General features: G+C 37.4%; 1 protein-coding gene across 1 annotated transcript in view; it reads left to right on the forward strand.

The window, feature by feature from the left end:
* Positions 1–15,019, forward strand: part of CNKSR2 (connector enhancer of kinase suppressor of Ras 2) — a 177,758-nt gene that overhangs the window by 75,941 nt on the left and 86,798 nt on the right. The window contains exons 9-10 of the mRNA XM_010571380.1: positions 3,202–3,348; positions 13,492–13,625. Of these exons, the coding sequence (XP_010569682.1) occupies positions 3,202–3,348; positions 13,492–13,625 (281 nt within the window). The remainder of the gene's footprint in view (positions 1–3,201; positions 3,349–13,491; positions 13,626–15,019) is intronic.

A 15,019-nucleotide genomic window follows, 5' to 3' on the forward strand; every position in this document is an offset into this window, starting at 1 on the left:
TTTAAAGCAAGCAACGGTAACTGGCTTGGTTCTTAAAAACGGGTACCTGGTCAGCATAGCGTGCTGTTTTAAAAATACATTGCTTGGGTTGTTTTAATGTAAGTAAAGTCATCTGCTAATACAGCCCTTTTACTTATCTATTGAATTTTCAAACCAGTAATGAAACTTTCTTATTACTGTCCATTTTTGCAGTACATAGGCAGAAAAAAGGATGTGGTAGGGACTTTGAAAGCTCTGCCCAAAAACTTGATGAATAGAAGTTGAGAACTGATAACTGTGGAGGTAATGAGAACGGGGAAGATCCTAAGGAGAGATTAGAGAGAATAAATTCAAATCACACTTAAAAGAAAGTGTGGATTGCATATCACTGAAGTGGATTTCTAGAGAACAGTTTTCAGTTCCAGGTATATTCACTGCCTTTTCTGCTTTCCAACCTGACCTCCTCAAGTAAGATTGCTTCTGTTTAGTCTGTGTCAATCTGAATTTTGATGGGATCTAAACTATGTGGGAACTGAAAGCATGCCTCCTATGTGGACATCAGTTTCCTTCAATTTCTTGTTGACAGCCTCTTATGTGACTTGTTCCTCTTAGGCCAAGTTAGTTGTTTCTGCTCAAAAGATGAGAAGCAACCAAGGACTGTCTGAACTAGCCAGAAAACTCCTGTCAGGGAACTAAGTAAAAGCAGAGGATGAACTTCCTTTGAAATTTATAGTAAACTCAGAATTTTCCTCTGAAAAATTAAGTTAAATTGTTTGTATTCATGAGCTTCTAAATTAAATACATCAGATTCAGTGCTTTGAAGTGATTTTTTTCTTTAATCCCCCTAACCCTCATAAAGAGACTAATCTCCCATTTATTGCAATGTAAGGTGTCATTGAAATACACGATATGGTCTATCTCTGCAAAGTATGAAAGTGCATTTAAAATAATTTAAAAACTGCCAGTGTAACCAAAAATCCCCAATTTTTTTTATATTCTTCTGGCTATTTCAGTGAGAAACAGATGGCTTTAAAGCACAGCTTTCGCATGCAGTGACCTACCAACTTAAACGGCAAGAATTTTATATCCTGACTCCCTAACTGGGGCCACATCATGTTCTTCTCAAGGCTCCCTGTGCTGCTTTATTCAGCAGAAGGATTCCTCTCCAGAAATCTGTCTTCAGTTGTTACATTAGGGAATTAAAGCGTACAGTAGCTTTTATACAGAGATACCTTACATGAACTGTAAGCCTTTAATTCCTTCTTTTGGGTAGCAAATGAAACCTTGCGTATGCCCACGGTGGCATTATGGAACTATGGAGAATATATTGTTTCTAAGGAGCGGTGGAAGTCTCTCCGAATAGGAAAACAGTATTGTAAATAGCAAGGTATTTTTTTATAAAATCATAATGTTAAGACACAAAGCTGGAACTTACAGAGACTTGGTTTCGATACTGTTGAAACGGAATGGAGACTTCACTGGGATGTGGGAATTGGGCTGAAGCTGATTACGTTCATGTTTCATTTTATTTAAAGTATAATAGCCATATGGCTAGTACATTGGACTGAAAATAAGAATTCCAGCATGCTTGGAAGTCTTCTGTGGAAGCTGGAAAATGATGCATAGAGATGCATGTTGTAGCACCCTGTTTCTTTGTTTGCAATAATATTACTGTAGAAGTGCATCCTGGACATAATGAAGTTTGCTGTGGTGAGAACAGGACAAGCAGGTTCACAGTAGCTGAGGAAGAGTGTTGAGGATTGAACCATGTCTGTGATTCAGGGTTGTTGGTAAGCATTAGTGCTGGCTTAAGCGGCATGCTCATATGGGAGTATCGGCTCTTAAAATAAGTGATACTGAGCAAACAAAGCGAGTTTTGGTATAATAGGGAATAAGGTAAAAAAATAAGTAGCAACAACCTACATGTGATTGCTTTGCTTAAACATAGATAACAAATATATATTTGTGTCATGTTGCACTATACCAGTGATAAGGAACATCAGCATTCTCTTTGTTCACATTGCCTATTTGATTTTTTTCAAATATATTGACATGATATAAAGTAACCATTTTAAGATGATGTTACCTTATCACTTCAGAGTTCTAGATGTTTTTTCAGTAGAATTTAACTTTTCAATTGGATAGTTTTCTTCTTAACATTGTTCTTGTACAAATTGCAAAAGCAGGAAAATTTTGTAACTGTGATCCTTTAAACATCAGGAAAATTTACTTGTTTGTTTAGTGGAAGAGAGAGAGAAAAAGGTGGAAAAGCTGTCAAGTTTACAGAAATAATCACTTTCTAAGTCTACAGGCCAAGATTTTCAAGGGATGTATGATTCTATGTATTGCCACTCTAGGTGCCAGACTTGAAAATACAGGGATTGAATAATAGATACGTAAAATCAGGCATTGTTTAGACTGAAAACCATTGTCATGGGTTGTACTGTTTTAATATTTGAAGTACTTTTTTCAAACATGCGAAGTAAATGATTCAGAAAGTTCTATCCTGCGTTTATAAATAAAGACTTGTTGCTTTCCATGTTAGTCAAGTTCTTAATTTCAGAATATTTCAAAATGCTGTAATTCAATTAGGAAGGTTTTACTTTGGGCTAATACTCAAGTAGTGGCTAGACTACATTTCTGTCATTAATTTACTGTATTTGTTTCTGAAATAGTCATGAAAGAAGTGCTATTTAAAAAAAAAGGCCTTGTAATTCTGATTTTATTTTTATAGCAGTGTGAAGAGTAGAAGATTTTCCTGAACTGGTTTGTGCTTGCATAACTGCTAGGAGTAGAAGTAGTATGACTACATGTGGTTAGTGGACTTTAAATAGTAACCATGGAGTACAAAATGCTCAGTTTTGAATTAACTGTCAATGCAGAAGCCAGGGCTTTTTAACTTTCTAGTCTCTAAAGTCTATGTACAAGAGCTAATTTTGAAAACACTTTGAGATTTAATTGTGCATTTACAGCGGAGTAACAGTAGTTTATTAATTCTAAAACCTGAAATGATGCATATCCATCTTAATGCATTATAATAATAATTTTAGTTGACATTTTTATGCAGTAATTAATTTCTGACATTTCTAGAGTTAATCTCCTTTAATATATATATATCTACACACTCCTATTATGTTATTTTACTAATCTTTTTTAAAAAGGGAACATTACATATTGAATACTGTACCTCAATTTTATTGTAATGATTTTACTGGTTACCAGGTGGGGTGGCAGTTGAAAAATTTGGTGAATGCACTACGAGAGGATCCGAGTGGTGTTATCTTAACTTTGAAAAAGCGACCTCAGAGCATGCTTACCTCAGCACCAGCTTTACTGAAAAATATGAGATGGAAGCCCCTTGCTCTGCAGGTAATGAAGCTTAATCATAAGTCATACACCATCATTTTAACTATAGATTATCTCAATGATGCTTTATTGTGCTTCATCTCAGCAGCATATGGATTTACTCTTGTATGCTTTGAAAAATTGTTTCTGAAATGATTTCTCTGCAGTTTGTTCTCATAAGCTCAATTGAAATTAAACCTGTTAGTAGAACTTTTCAAAGTTAAGAGGTAATCATCCCAGTGTTTTACAATGCGGAAAAGTAGCCCCAGATAACTTTTCTAGACAAGGGGAAACAAGCATACTTTAGAAACTGATAAATTTCAGTTTGACTTCTTGTTAATCTCTCAGTGCAGTATAACCTCAAAGAAGGAGGGGAGGAAAAGATCTTGAGTTCTCAATTTGAGCAATCATGGAATTATGGGAAAATTTATAAGGTGATTTTATTCAATGAACCACTTGACTGTCAAAATTTCCTCATGTAAATAAAGTTGTATTCCTGTCAAAGTTATCCTTGAGATTGAACCCTTGCACATAGGGCGGCGTAGCACAGGATGTCCGTCTGGGCCTTTAATTTTAGTAAGCCTGTAATGTGCTGAAAACCATGGAATGGTTTCATTAAAGCTTTTGTGTTTCACTCTAGGATAAAATGTTGCTGTGATGGATTACTCTAGGACATAAAAGTTATGTCCAGACTGATGAAAGCATGTAACCAACAGATGGAACTGACAAATAATCCCTTTTTTCTTCAGTTCAGATAGAACAATATTTAGAAATTTATTTTCTTTGCATAAAGAATGCATTCTTCAGGACATTTTTATTATCATGATAAAAAGTGTAATTTAAAATTAAGTACATTTGAGAGAGAAAAGACTTCTGCAAAGTTGGGGCAAAAGGAAAATGAGATACAGAAATGCCCTTGCCAGTAGCTGTGGTCTTTGCCATTTAAAATATTAAGAGATTCATAAAAAGAACTAATGCCATGAAGAACTTCTTTCAAATATGTATATATATATATAAAAATTATTTTATAATGGTTAAATGCATCATTGTCTTTGAAACTGAGTAAGCTTTTGAATGATTGAGATGTCTTGGTCTTTCAGATATAAAGAACTGACTAGACATGTGATCAAAAAACTTTCAACCAAAAATATCTTACTAGTGTCTGAACATAAAATTGGAAATCTGTATGCATGATATTGAGTGTATGAATGTCCATACTTGAAGGCTGCACTTTTATCATAGCTTTAGTGATAACATAAATACAAATGAAAAATGCACATCATTGCTTTAAATGGAGTCAAATGCTTTCAGTCTAAATCCTCTTCGGGTGAGTTTGGTATTCCTTTGGGTGAATTGGGTTATTCTCCTGAATATTCTTTTTGGTTCGCTTTGTCATTTGCCCATTTGTTGAAGACCCCAAAACAGAAGTTTCTGACATGGGCCATTGATGCAGACAGTAGCAAATAAGCAATTAATTCAAGACAGGCTACTCCAAAAGGGTGGGAAGAAATTGGACAGAAACCAATTTCCATCATTTAAACTAAGTCCAGTAGGAAAGTGAGGATTCCTGTGGTCCTTTTACAGTGAATGCAGTCATGAGCTAAAGTTGTGGGCCTGCTCAAAGCTCCACACTCACTTCCAGAAGCAAAAATCCAGTCATCTTTTAGTGTGTTTTATTTGGCTCTGTTTTGCATCTCGGCATCCTTGGTTGAGTACAGACACTAGGGTGTTACTCAACTGATCTAACTTCAGGTATCTGCTATATACATCACTACATACCATTCAGATTTCTCATTTTTACTCCCTTTGGCCAGAGGACGTATGTAATAGTTACTGCTTCCTTCATCTTGGCCGGTTTTAGACTGATCTACCGCAGGATGAGGTGAGCTGGACCCTGCGCATGCCTCTTTCTCTCCGTTTGATGAGAAAGGGAGTCTGGACAGCTAGCCCAAATGCAGGTTATCTGTATTAGATAAGAGGAGACTGACCCTAGATGGGGGTTTTCTGTGATCTTACAGGTTTGGGGAGTGGGGATAACGGGACTATTGGTTTTGGTGTGGGGGTTTTTCTGATAGAATAGGAAATATGAATATTTTTAAGGCTAATATGAGTACAAATTGAGATACTGTTAAACATTAGAGGTATAATTCTGGTATCACGATGATATTGTTCTGATTTTATCAAACATGACACCAGGAAAAGACCAGAACCTCGTTCAACACTTATGTGTGCAGTGTGCATATGTGTGTCTGTTGTAATTTATGATTTTAGTGTGAGAAACAACAGTTTTCTTAAGTAGTCTGAGTGTCGAAAAAGCTCCAGGGTGAAGACAGACTTCAGAAGCTGCATAATGTGGAGATGTCTGTTGTTAATTTATGCAGATCAGGGGTGAACAGATGTTAAGGCAGCTGATGTTAAAGTTAAAATGTAGCCTAAGTGTGAAATCAGTACTGTATGTTTGATTAATAACAAGCAGCAAAAGCAGTCAGACTGTGGTGTAATTTTATAGCTATTAAAAATATGAAGAAATTATGTTTATTGAACAGAATTGACTTAAAAAATTTCTGAAAAAATCTTCAGAAAAACTGTAAGTTTTGTAATTGCGATTTGCCCTATGGCTGTTCTGAAATTTCTTATGTTCCTGATTCACGCAAGGGTGCTGTTCTTTAATAGGAGCTTGGGAGGCAGTGTGAGAGGATGGGGAAAGTGATAGCAAGTAGCTAAAAAAACCGTAAGGAAAAGCAGTATTTCCATCACCTTTGGAAGCAGGGGAAATTATGATAACTTGTTTTCCTGTATCAGGGTGTCATGAAATAATTGAGAATGTTATAATTGTGCTGTCATCCCAGAACTAAGTTAGTTAATTGAACGATATGTTTTATTCAACAGACACAAGCTATAAGGAAATTATGACTCAGTAGTAATTCTGTTAAAGTGCAAAATATGAGCAAAATATTCAAAAGACTCTAGAACAAGATATGGGGACAATATTCTGATAAAATGGGAATTGGGACCTGCAAACTGGCTGCTGTGGTTTTTTTGGTTCTGCAAATGAAGTGAACAGAGGAAAAGTGCGGCGTGTCATCCTAACCAAATTGCAATGAGTGAGGTGGGAAGGTGGAAGTTTGCCCTAAAGTAAGGAGGCTGACACAAAACCAGAGACTGATTTTTTTGTATGCACCCCACCAATGAATATGTTTAACAGCTGTTGCAGCAAATGTAGAAGGTAAATATTTCAGTGAATTAAATTAAGAGATTCATTTACATTGAGATTTACATTGGGATGTTTTAATTGAGAGCCTTCAAAACTTAATGTTAGCTGAAAGTGAATAATGTTGAGGCATTATTGGTAAATTGCATTCTGCTTGTTTAGTCAATAATTGTATGTAAGAACATGAAGTTTGCCGTTTGCAGCTACATGAAAAACTAGACCTGATGGAGAGATATTAAGTCTGCCTGTAAACTGGGAAAGTGCTAGATGAGTCTTCCAGTCCAGGCAGTATGCAGGTACTACCAGTGTATCAAGCAGTTTGGTGTGTGAGTGACAGGGCATCCTGGTAATTAAATTATGCATTCTGATAATGAAATTTTTAAGAGCTTGCTGTCCACTGTTAGTGATCTAGATTAGCCATATGCCAGCCAAATGTTCATGGTCTCCGAGTGTGGAAAACACGTTTAGACCATTCGGATATTAACTGGCTACTAATTGGCATAAATACTTCTTAGAATGTTCAGTGGTTTACCCTGAACAGCTCTGCCTTCACATCGCAATCTTGTCATGAATTAGGAGTTAAATGCAGTCTACCTAATCATTGATTAATTCTTTGGCTTTTTTTTCCTTTTAGCAGAAATGCGGTATATTCATTCTTTTCACAAATATCCTTATCCTTAGAATAAATATGAAAGGTTAGGGGAAAGAAAGAAGAAGAAGAATTATGCATCCTGTGTAGCAGTCCTGAAACTGATATTGAATGGCTTGATGTACAGTAAAGTAATACAATTAGCCTATGGCTATACTATGCACCATTACATAATGAGTTTGTATTTACAAGTGCCTTAATTCCAGCTCTAAGGTCAATCAGTACAGAAAGAGAAACATCCTTTTTTTCCCCTTGTGTCCTGATGGAAGGAAGTGCTGGGGTGTTTTTTTGTTTTCAGTCACTTGATGATTGTCTGTTTTAATATCCATCAGTATCCAACTTCTTGCAGATAATCAAAGCGCTCCCTTGATACTTTCCGAAATCATGTCCAGATTTGTGAAGTCAAGGGATTTTTCAGCCTGTGTTTCTCGTTGTTGCTTTTATAACATTTCAATTAGGCAGCTGTGGCCTTGGGGAATTTTGTGGTTGCCTTTGCAGTTGAAGGTATTCATTGATATGGTATTGTACCATAAATATTAAGATGCTATTCCTACAAGACAAATCTTACTAAATTCGCCTTTCAGTTACTTTTTCTGATAACTCTGATCTGCTGTGTGAAAGCCTGGAATGATATTTCAGATTGCAACGTTTGTATTTCTGACTGCTACTGAATGTGGTGAACAAACCAATTAAGTTTAACCTTTAGTTTTTTTATTTTCCTTACTTGACATAGAGGTGACTTAATTTTCTTTGAACTCTCCAAATTTTTGTCTGGTTCAAACCTAACTTAAATAAATGTCCTCTACTCTAGATTGTCTGTTTTATTTCTCCTTTCCAGTTTGTGTTATTTTGGGGAGGTTTGAACAAGGGTGTAAGGTTCGATAGAGAAGCTTTTTGAAGCGCATGAAATCTTATGTAAGTTGCTATCGTCACGCTAGCCAGAAGCTAGCTGCAAAGTCCTCCTTTGCCTTCTGGAAAATGCTTTGTTAATTAGTCAAAAGAATCTGGACTGTGACTACAGTGTGCAAGACTCTTCATCCAGTTTCTTTATAATACAGAAAAGGAGTGGTAGAGCAACGTGTTGCCATGCTTCAGCTAATTTGGACGACACCCTGCCGCTGTCAGTGAAAAGGCTCTTCCCGATGTCAGTGAGGTTAGGGGCAGGTCCAGCTGACAGCCACGACCTGTGTGTTGACTTGGAAAAAAACCTTCTGACCCCTCTTAAACACTCTGTCACACTCTTCACCGAGCTTACTTAAATGCCACCTTTTGTATATTTAAAATAGTTCACTGTACTGTTTTGTATGTGATTAAATTGTACTGTTACAAAACCACCAATATTTCAGTACCTGTAGTTTTTTAAACAGACTTTATTTTGATTAGATATGCATCATATCTGCACTGTGATATATTCAGCTTTTCAGCCTCCTAAGAAGCAACAGCAGCAATAAGAACAGTCCTTGGTTTGAGAGAAAATGCTACTTTTATTATTTTTATTTAGTAGTTTTCCTTACTTGATTATATGGCCTTCTTCATTCATCTAGAGACAATCCTATATTCCGTTTTCCTCATTTATGATTAGAATGAATGACCTCACACTTTTTAATCATTAAATCTGAATAAAATACTAACTTGTTTGCTCTTCAGTTGCTTAATTGCCTTTTAACTACATGGGAACCGGGCATTCTTTGCAGCACTGTTAAAATGGATTCTGACTGGGTTTTCCTACAGCGTGTGAATTAGTTATAGTATTTCATTACTTCATGCCATGGTTGGTCTTATAAAAAGTTTATTTTATTAGAAGCATTCTGTTCAATAAATTGTCATAACCTTGATCCAATATGAAAAATATATTAGGAGTAAAATCTGTTTACTGATGCAAATACTGTATAAAGATATTACCACTTAAAATTTTGTATTGGTTTTGCTTATATTTTTAAAAATTGTGTCTCTTTCTGGAGCAATGTTTCTCAAACTATATATTGCAGCTTCCAAGGGAGTTAATGAAAGGTTCAAAGTGTTTTTAAAAAAACATTAAAAAGAATTTTAGATAGTATATATTAAATATTAATTACTTTCATTGTTTAGAGAGAAAAAGCAAAAATAATGCGCTGGTTTACTGGGGGGACCCTCCGTTCCTTCAGGATTGGGGATGGCAAAAGCAGCAATAGGTCCTGGTAGCCAGAGGAAGTTAGGGACCGCAGGGCAGAGCCAACCGGGGACAGAACCGCTTCTGGAGGAGCGCGGGGACTCAAGTGTCTGTGTGCTATCAGTCAGTACGTACGGGGACTCCTTATTTCCCTGTGTTAGAAAAACTGAGCTGCTGTAAGTAAAGATAGTTGGTTAGCTGTCCCCTGGCCAACTGACAATTTGGGAAAGGGGCCATGAAGACTAATTATCCTGAAGGAAGATGGTGCATCCAAAATGTTTGAGAAATAGTACTCCAAACTGTATTGAAATATGGATTTTGTGTCTGTCATTGTGGGTTAAGATTGATGCAGGATCTTTTGCGCGACATTTTTGAGGCTATTCCAGTTTTGCTTTGTAACTTCTAAACTGTCTCTGTCAGGCCATTCCCATGGGTCACGTATTTAACTCTTTGGACCTGAAAACTTTCTAGTTTTATTGCTGTTTCAGCAATCCTATTTGCCCTGGCCAGCCTACCGAAAGGGACTGCAGCGGGAAAAAGCTCTAGTCCTGGGAAGACAACTAACTCAGGGATAACACTGATCTCCAAGGCATCCAATTCAGAAATACTTGAATGGAGTTCCATGTGTTTTTCTGTTCAGTGTGCCTGCACACGGTCCACTGAATGGCTGCTATTGAACTGGCGAGCTACATGAGCTGATTTACTTGCAGATGCACAGATTGACCTGAACTGAATGGTTGGGGTCTCTCTAAATTGCAGTGCAAAATGCCATGTGGATGCATCATACCTGCAGGCCATTTTCTGAAGGCTCTCTTTTCAACCAGGAGGGCCTGAAGACTTCTAATTCTTTATAAAATGAAAGCTGAACTCCTACACTACAAGGTGGTAGTTACAGCAATGCTCTCAGTGTGTTGAGCTACTACCAGGAGAGACCATTTGAATGCTTTTACCGTGTAGCAGTTCTTACTGAGCTACTGATTTACTGGTGAAGTGGTGATAAATATGTTTGTTTTTTTTTTAAAAAGTGGTGACCTATTTTTAAATTTGGTTTTCTCCTTTTTGTCTAGTTACACAGCTTTTCTGATTTTGTGGAAATAAGCTGAAGAGTTGACTTTGGCAATATGACCCAAATATGGAAAAGATACGAGACATCCTAGTATGTTTTAAGACAGTCCTGCAGGATTGTGCTTCTACTTGTTCTAGATTGTATTACAGTTTCTATCCCCTTGGGAGCTCCAGGTGCCCTGGGAAGGTCTACCCACATTGCCATACTGTGAGATACCACAGTCGTTCAGACTCTCACTAATTGCACTACAATTTCACCTCTGAAAGCGTCTGACATGGGAACAGTTTGAGGGAAACCTTTTACTTTCAGGTAGCTGGGTAACGTGTGTTCTTCTGTGAATACCATTTCTTCCTCTTGCACTCGCTGTTCTAACTACCTTGCCAAGCCAAAAGATGAACCAAAATACGCATTTGTCAAAGATGCACAAACCTCAACTGATTTCCAGCATCTTCCAGCAAACTGTTCTGGAGGACAAACTGAGCTGTATCTCTGGGCTGTGTCTTAGCAGAGACCGGTGAGGTGTGAAGTCACCCAGTAGAATCGTCAGACTTAGCAAAAATGTTTTTTCAGAAATTAGCCCCATATCATTAGTATTTAAATAGTTAAGCCCAGGTATTCCAGGCTGTAACACAAGGGAAATTCTTTACCTGTGTCCTCTAGCCCTCCAGCAGGTGCTCAGGACCACCAAAGGCTCATCAACCTGTTGTGAGTCCAGATCACTGCTATGCTTGAGCATGATTTTCCTTATGTGACATAAACCATAAACTCCCATTGATTAGCATCAAGCTAGTCTCTAGGGCCCCTTTCCTCTTATCTACCTATTCGTGCAGGAAAAGTAAAGGACTGTCTTCTTCCCCAGCCAGAGTGGAGAAGAGCAAATCCATCTACCCAGCTTGCCTTCCTCTCAGTGCTCTTGCTAGTATGAGCCATGAACAACAACAGCCTGGGCTTAACAAGTGTAAACAGGGTCTGGGTCACACAAGTCTTTTGACTTACAAAGAAAATTAATTCTATAGGCTACTCAGCAAGCCACGAAGTGTTCTTGTCATAGAAGTGCAAGGTATCAGAAAGGAAATAACCAGTGTATTCGTAAGTGGTTCAAGAATATCCATGGCTACGGTGTCACAGTGAAAATTTAAAGGATAAGATTTTTGTTTCTCTGAAAGAGGGTTGTTTTTTTTTTTTAGTTTTTTCTTTTTTACCCAGTTTTGCCACCAACTTTATTCTTATTTTTGCAGACTTCTGTCTTGTTTTTAGTGGTTGTGAAGTCTTTTATCTGTCTGGTTTTGTGTGTGTGTCTTTCTCCCTCACTTCCTGTAAATACTGGCAGTCCTTCATTGGCCTGGCTACAGAATATTCACGTTAACTCTAACGAGCAAGGAAGCAATTTAGCAGTATCACTGTTTTTCAGGAGGTGGTTTTCTAACATTCAGAAAGAGAAAACTTGTGTCAGTTTATAGCTGTTGCTCTAAAAGGGAATTTGCAAAGTTTTAGCAAGAGACTTTTAAGCATACATTTTATTTTGTTTGAGATAAACAACATCTAACGCAGCTCTGTTCCTAAAACAAGGCAGTAACTGGCTAAAGGATGATGTTTCCTAGGTGGCATGCATTATTCTTGCATACAGATTGAAGAAAAGTAATGCAATGGTGGGGGCTTTTCTTGATAAGCATAAATTTGAATGCCTCATTGCTAGCTTATGAAAGGCCAACATTTTGAAAAAGTTCCTGCTGTTTAACTCGAGGTTTTCTGCAGTATAGGTATACTGCTACAGTGCCAAGACTAATATCTAGAAAATGAGAACTGATTATTCTGCACAGGAATGCCCTCTTGGTCTGTCACAAAGTATTCTTAATAGTGCTGACAGAAGGTTCTTCCTCCGCACTTGTTCAGTCAGTATTTAGAGCTTCTCTACTATCAATACAACGTGAAATGTTTGTGTCCTCCAGTAGTTACTTAGGTCAGAAGCTATAGGTATGGTGAACTGTCTTTAATCCCAATGCTTCTTTCTTCAAGGCTTTCCCTTCCAAAAAGATGGAGGGGAAAGAACTCTTTCAAAGCAAAACTCAGCATTTGTTTAATATTAGACTAATGTTAGGATATATGAAGATACTGTTGTACTTGCTGGTTTGCCATTTTTCTTTTTCTTCTGCATGAGTTTACCTATCACACAAGCCAAGGCAACATAAGGCTTTTGTTATTAGGCAGACATATTATTAAGTAGACTAAAGCAAAGTTTTCTTCTCATTTCATTTTTCTGCATTTGTATAGAGACTATTAGAAAATCTTTCTGTGATTTCCAGCCCTACAGTGATTTAATAAAGTCTTCAAATGGTTGGTCATTATTTAGCTAGCCAAGATAGTTGAGGAAGAAAAAGGGGTGCCTAATTCACAAGAGAGGGAGATGTGTTTAAGAGGAAGGATCCTGTTTGGACTGGAACGATAACTAGAATGCATGATTTTTCTGCAAGGAGTGTACAATTTATTTACCTGTGAGTAAATGTTACTTTGTGAGGAGTGTGCCCAGGGGAGTGAAGAAGAAGAAGAAGAATCTCCAGTTTATTCTGTCTCATAGCGTGTGTGCTCTGAGGACGCAGTACCTGATTTTACAGTATCTGCAGACATAAACTGAAGCTTTTACTTAAGCTAATTCTTAAGCTGTAGAGCAGATGGAGGGAGATGACATTCAATTTAATGCCTGCTTATGCACCTTTTACTGTAAACACTAGACTCTTTCTTTACAATGTTAGTTTAATTAAGGAATTCACTGGATTTTGTATGTTATTTGCTCATTAAGATTTCACCAGTGGCCCTACTGATTACTATTTTTATGGGCATTTGCAATAATCTTGCTGTGCAAAAGGGAGAAAGATGTAATCAGAGGAGTCATTTTTATAAGTGCAATACACGTCCATTCGCAGATCTGTCTCCTTAGGGTGAGTGGTTTTTCAGTCAGTTTAAAAGCACACAAAACATTAGAACTGTTAACTATTTCTTTAACTTTCTGAACTATAGAATGTTTATAGCTTTCAAATAAAAATGTATAATATATAAGGATAATCTTGATTGTTTTTCTTTCTCTTTTGAACCAGCCTCTTATTCCTAGAAGTCCTACAAGCAGTGTTGCTACGCCATCCAGCACTATCAGCACACCTACAAAAAGAGACAGCTCTGCCCTTCAGGACCTCTACATACCCCCTCCTCCAACAGAACCTTATGTTCCAAGGTAAAAAAGATCATTTCAGGTACAATTCAATGTAAAAAATATTTGTAAAGTAACTGACCATTCTGTTCCTACCCACTTATCAGCCTGCCCTGCGGGATTAGGCTGATAATACTTAATTTTGCAGGTGAACTGGTTATTAAGGGTAGATATGTTGACTCAAACCCACAACGATGTGAATCAGTGTCTTGCCTGCAAAACAGACAGTAGGCTTTAGAAAAGAAGGTTCGGTACCCTATTTTCTCAAATATGGGATGATCTGTTGTGTGTAACAGCCTCATCCTATTTCAGAAGAGCAAAAATTACCTGAAACCCTGAATGTATAACTAGGAAAAGAGTTCGTATCTGTCCTCTTGCCTAATAACCATGATGCAACAAGGGAGGCTGAGCTAAAAGCAAGAAACTTTCGACTTTTTTTTGTTCTGCCATAGTGTTTTCTTTTTTTGACGTATTTGATTTGATAGTGTTAGAGCAAATTTCAGGATTGCATTTTAGTGTCGCCACTCTGCTAGATGCTGCAGTGACCATGCTGTTCTCTGTAAATTCATCTGCTGCTCTGAACTGCCACCTGGAACAGGCATTTCCATCTCTCCCAGGTCTCTGGGCTTGCTGAGACAGAAAAGCAGCAGATCCTCCTTGCAAATTCATCACCCTACCCTTACACGACCTCAAATGATTCCGTATAATTCCGTAATGTACACAGACGTTGCTTTCCTAAAATTGTGAGAGAATGATGGCCTATAAACTATATGGAAGTAGCTACCCAGAGGTCTAGGAATGTATTTAATAGGAATCAGTATTTTTAAAGCTTCCATGTTCTTAGATGCAGGCTATCGTATGTCCAGTCAACGTAGCTTTAAATTCTTGCTTTTCTTTTAGATAACTTCCTTGCAATGGTTGTAAGGGCAGCATGTCCTTCCTTGTACCTGAGTTTCTTGCAGCTGAGTTTTTCTTAGACTTTCTTATCAGTAACTCTTCTAGCCAATTAATAAGATGTATGACCTGATCCTGACAAGACTTTCCTGGGGGTTATCCGAGAGTGAGGTATATGGCAAATTAACTTGCCTAGTGGGGAGGAGTTGTGATTCTAGGATAAATTCTTACTCTTCAGAGATACGAAAAACCTTCAAGGGCAAAAGAGTGACTTTGCACTTCATGGTTTAGATGATGTCACAAGACTTTTGTGAAGCCATAAGCTGAGTCCCATGTTCCTTCCTCATCCCTGCCTCGTCTGTTACCTGGCTTGGCTTTTATTTATTGGGGAAAAAAACAAACAAACAAACCCAAACTGCCTTTTTATTTGAAATGTGATACATATAATGCAGTTGAACTTCCTAACATGATTACTCTAGTATCTGTCTTGAAGTGACAAAGAGACAAACAGAATACATAGTCTA

The sequence above is a fragment of the Haliaeetus leucocephalus genome, unplaced genomic scaffold, assembly GCF_000737465.1.
Source record: "Haliaeetus leucocephalus isolate CR32 unplaced genomic scaffold, Haliaeetus_leucocephalus-4.0 Scaffold317, whole genome shotgun sequence".
Taxonomy (NCBI): Eukaryota; Metazoa; Chordata; class Aves; order Accipitriformes; family Accipitridae; genus Haliaeetus; species Haliaeetus leucocephalus.